The sequence below is a fragment of the Silene latifolia genome, chromosome 5 (genome assembly GCF_048544455.1).
Source record: "Silene latifolia isolate original U9 population chromosome 5, ASM4854445v1, whole genome shotgun sequence".
In the NCBI taxonomy this organism is placed as follows: domain Eukaryota; kingdom Viridiplantae; phylum Streptophyta; class Magnoliopsida; order Caryophyllales; family Caryophyllaceae; genus Silene; species Silene latifolia.
In genome coordinates this window covers 19,011,536-19,014,933 of record NC_133530.1, presented here as the reverse complement: position 1 = coordinate 19,014,933, position 3,398 = coordinate 19,011,536, and the positions used below count along the sequence as shown (strand labels likewise).

The following is a 3,398-nucleotide window of genomic DNA, read 5'->3' as shown; positions in this document are numbered from 1 at the left end:
AGATTTAGGCGATGAATGTTTGCATAAGCATGGACTTATGCAAACTGAACAGCCAAAATGCATCAACATATGTACTAAGCCAATTATTTGATTTATGCAAACTGAACAGCCAAAATGCGTCTATATCTATAAATACTCGTCCCAATCATTTGTTTACCTTTGATTAAAATACCCGTCACAAATAATATAAAACATAAACAAATGATTGGGACCGAGAGTGTAATCCAAAATCACAAAACACAAAACGAAACATAATATGAGTAGCTTTTACTTCTTAATAGTCTTCTTCGTAGCAATAGCTCCTTTCTTCTTTGAAACCGAAACAAGGCTATCCACACAGGTAAAAGCCACATGAGGAGAATCCTCGAGTCGAAGCCCTTGAACCGAAACCCTCTTAATCTTTCTAGTCACCAAATCATACCACCCAAACCAAGCACCATCAACCTCAACCAACACACTCTTCTCGTCTTTCGAGTAAGTAACAAGCCTAAGATACATACAATCCTTATTAATCTCCTTCTTTCGAACCCTAAACAGCTTAACCCACTTACAGTCTTTCAATTCCCACACATCCCCGTATAAAAATTCATGGTTGTAAAACGGGTTCCCTGTGAACTTATTATCCGGGTCATCCCTATACTTACGGTAACTCACAAGCAAGCACAAACACCCGCGTAAATTTCTCAAATTCATCATCTTACCACTATCGCTATCAAACTCGGGAAAATCGACAAGCGAAAACGTATTAGTCCTAAGATCAAAACATTTCAACACGGAATCAGAATTACTCGAAATTGTGACAAACCACAATGTCGAATCAACAGCAATAGCACAGGTCTCCTGAAGAGCATATAGAACAGTCTCATCATTAACCGACTCCCACGAGTCATTCCGCATACTATAAACATACGCTTCCCTATCGAAATACCCGAACAATTCCCACTGAGCCAACCTAACAACCTTATAATCATCCGTAACACTATCATACCCAAACCCGAACACCTCCACAATCTCAAAACCATCACCCGGTTTACGAGAAGGAGCAGGAGGGACTAAACGTTGCGTTTTGTTTGACGGGTTGAATAAACACACGGTTTCCTTAGAAGAGTCAACAATGAGGAGGAGACCATGGACGCTTTCGACTATGTCGACGGGGGGAATGTGAGGGAGGTTATTTAGGGGATGGTTTACGATATCAAAGCGGAGTTTGATAGTGGATATGGCGGAAGAGAGGATGGATTTTTTAGAGATGATGAGTTTGTTGGTGTTAGAGATTAGGGTTTGATGAAGATGTTGTTTGATGAAATTTGAGGAAGTAATTAGGGAATTCCATGTTTTTGAGACACATTTGAAACGATGAAGGGATTTAACAGGGAGTTTTGTGAGGATTTCTGTGATGAGTTCTAATGGTAGAGAATGAGATGGCGCTGCCGCCATTTTTTTGGTGTTTTCAAGTTTCGTGAAAAACCTTGTAAACTGTTTGAGAATGAGAATGGTTGGTTTACAAGTAACAGGTAACCGGCTAACTACTGTATTTCTAATCCCTAGGCGGGCTTTAGATTTAGACCTGACAAACAGATCGGGTCGTGTCGAGTTCGTGTTCGTGTTACATGTAATTGGGTCACAAACCCTTCAAATCAAACCCGACCCGTTTAAATTTCGTGTCGTGTTCGTGTCGACCCACTTACATAAATGGGTCATCAAGTCTCAACCCTAACCCGCTAATATCGTGTTGGGTTCGGGTCGTGTTTTCGTGTCATGTCAATATTTGGAATATATTTATGTGATAAAAGATAAAAAAAATTAGGATTAATATATTAAACAGGTCATTCGTGTCGGCTTCGTGTTTAGAGAGCTCAATCCAAACCCGACCCAATTAAATATCGTGTCGTGTTCGTGTCGACCCACTTATATAAATGGGTCATTGAACCTCAACCCAAACACGTTAATTTCGTGTCGGGTTCGTGTCGTGTTATTATTTGCCAGCTCTAGCTTTAGTAATTATAGGACCAATATTCTCTCATGATCCATTTCTTTTTAACGGACCTGATCTTATTTTAATTTCATTCAATGGCTTCAAATTTGTGCATCAAAATAAAGAGAAAATGGACGTGGAGTAAAACCTACCCCGTACTATTATATAAACCTTAGAGAGGAAATAGAGAGAAAGAAAATAGAGAAGATCCTTGCACCTTTTAAAATCCTTCGAAGCGGATTTATACAAGATTTTGCGTAAAACAAGGTTTTCAATAGTAGCTCTAAGTGGGAGGCAGTAGGAACTATCCTACTCCAACAATGAAATTGAGGGTTCACTAAGTGGATACACGAGTGTAAAACTGCGTCACTAGTAAATTAAGGACCGCGTAAACGATTACAGGTCAGTCTTATTTGGGTTGGGTCAGTTCGGGTGTGTCATCGTATCGGATTAGTTTATGTCGATTGGTTATTTTTAATTTGAAGTCTGTTTCGGTGGTGGAGTCATTTTCGGCTCAAACAAGTTTTCACTATTCCATCATCAAACGTCAAGATGTCAATTTTTGTCAAAACTACTCATTATCCCTCGATTAGATTCGGTACACACATCCGAAATTGACTTGACCCAAAGTGACTTGACCAGAAGTAACACGCATACTTCTGGCCGACACCACGGATGCTGCAATTTTCGAAAATGGAGAGGCTGGGCTAGGTGTTGTGGTTAGGGATGCGGATGGAGGGATTCTTTCGGTGGGTACGAGGAGAGTGTTGGGATGGTGGACACCGGAGGTGGCTGAGGCGAAGGCTTTGTGTTTTGGCTTGGAGGTGGTGCTTAATGGAGGTTGGGGGCAGGTGGTGATTGAAAGTGATGCCAAGGTGGTTGTTGATGCAGCGGTTTCAGGGTCTTTTGCTAGAACTCTGTTTGGTCTTTGTGTTAGGGATATTTGTAGTCACGCCCGTTTATTATCTAGGTGTAAGTTTTCTCATGTTAAGCGAAAAGGGAATACAGTAGCTCACCATGTCGCTAGGTTGTTACCATCAGCGAATATGAAACTTTTGTACTCTGAAAATTTTCCGGATGCTATTATTGCATTGGCGGAAATTGATTTAATATAATTTCCTTTTCCCAAAAAAAAAAAAAAAGTAACACGCATACTTCCCGGTTAACCCATTTACCATATCTAGAGCATTCACTTACATTTTACTCTTTGTCAAAATAAAAATAATGTTGGTGCTGGAAAAAAATAAAATTAACTCATTTCCATGAATGAAAGCATCATATAGCAATCGATTCCCAAATACACAAGTACAAAAGCGAAAACAAAAATTAAAAAAATGTCGATACTTGTGCGTATCCAAAAAACGAGTTCTCCGTATAGCTCAATCCAGTATGCACCATAGGATGAACGCTTGACCAAATTGGT

The 3,398-nt window shown here is 39.8% G+C and overlaps 1 protein-coding gene across 1 annotated transcript; it reads right to left on the bottom strand.

Annotated features, from left to right (window-relative positions):
- Positions 1–267: 267 nt before the first annotated feature.
- LOC141654974 (F-box protein CPR1-like) lies at positions 268–1,437 on the bottom strand. Its single transcript, XM_074462079.1, has one exon. The coding sequence runs from the start codon at positions 1,435–1,437 to the stop codon at positions 268–270; it is 1,170 nt and encodes a 389-aa protein (XP_074318180.1).
- Between the last annotated feature and the right edge of the window lie 1,961 nt (positions 1,438–3,398).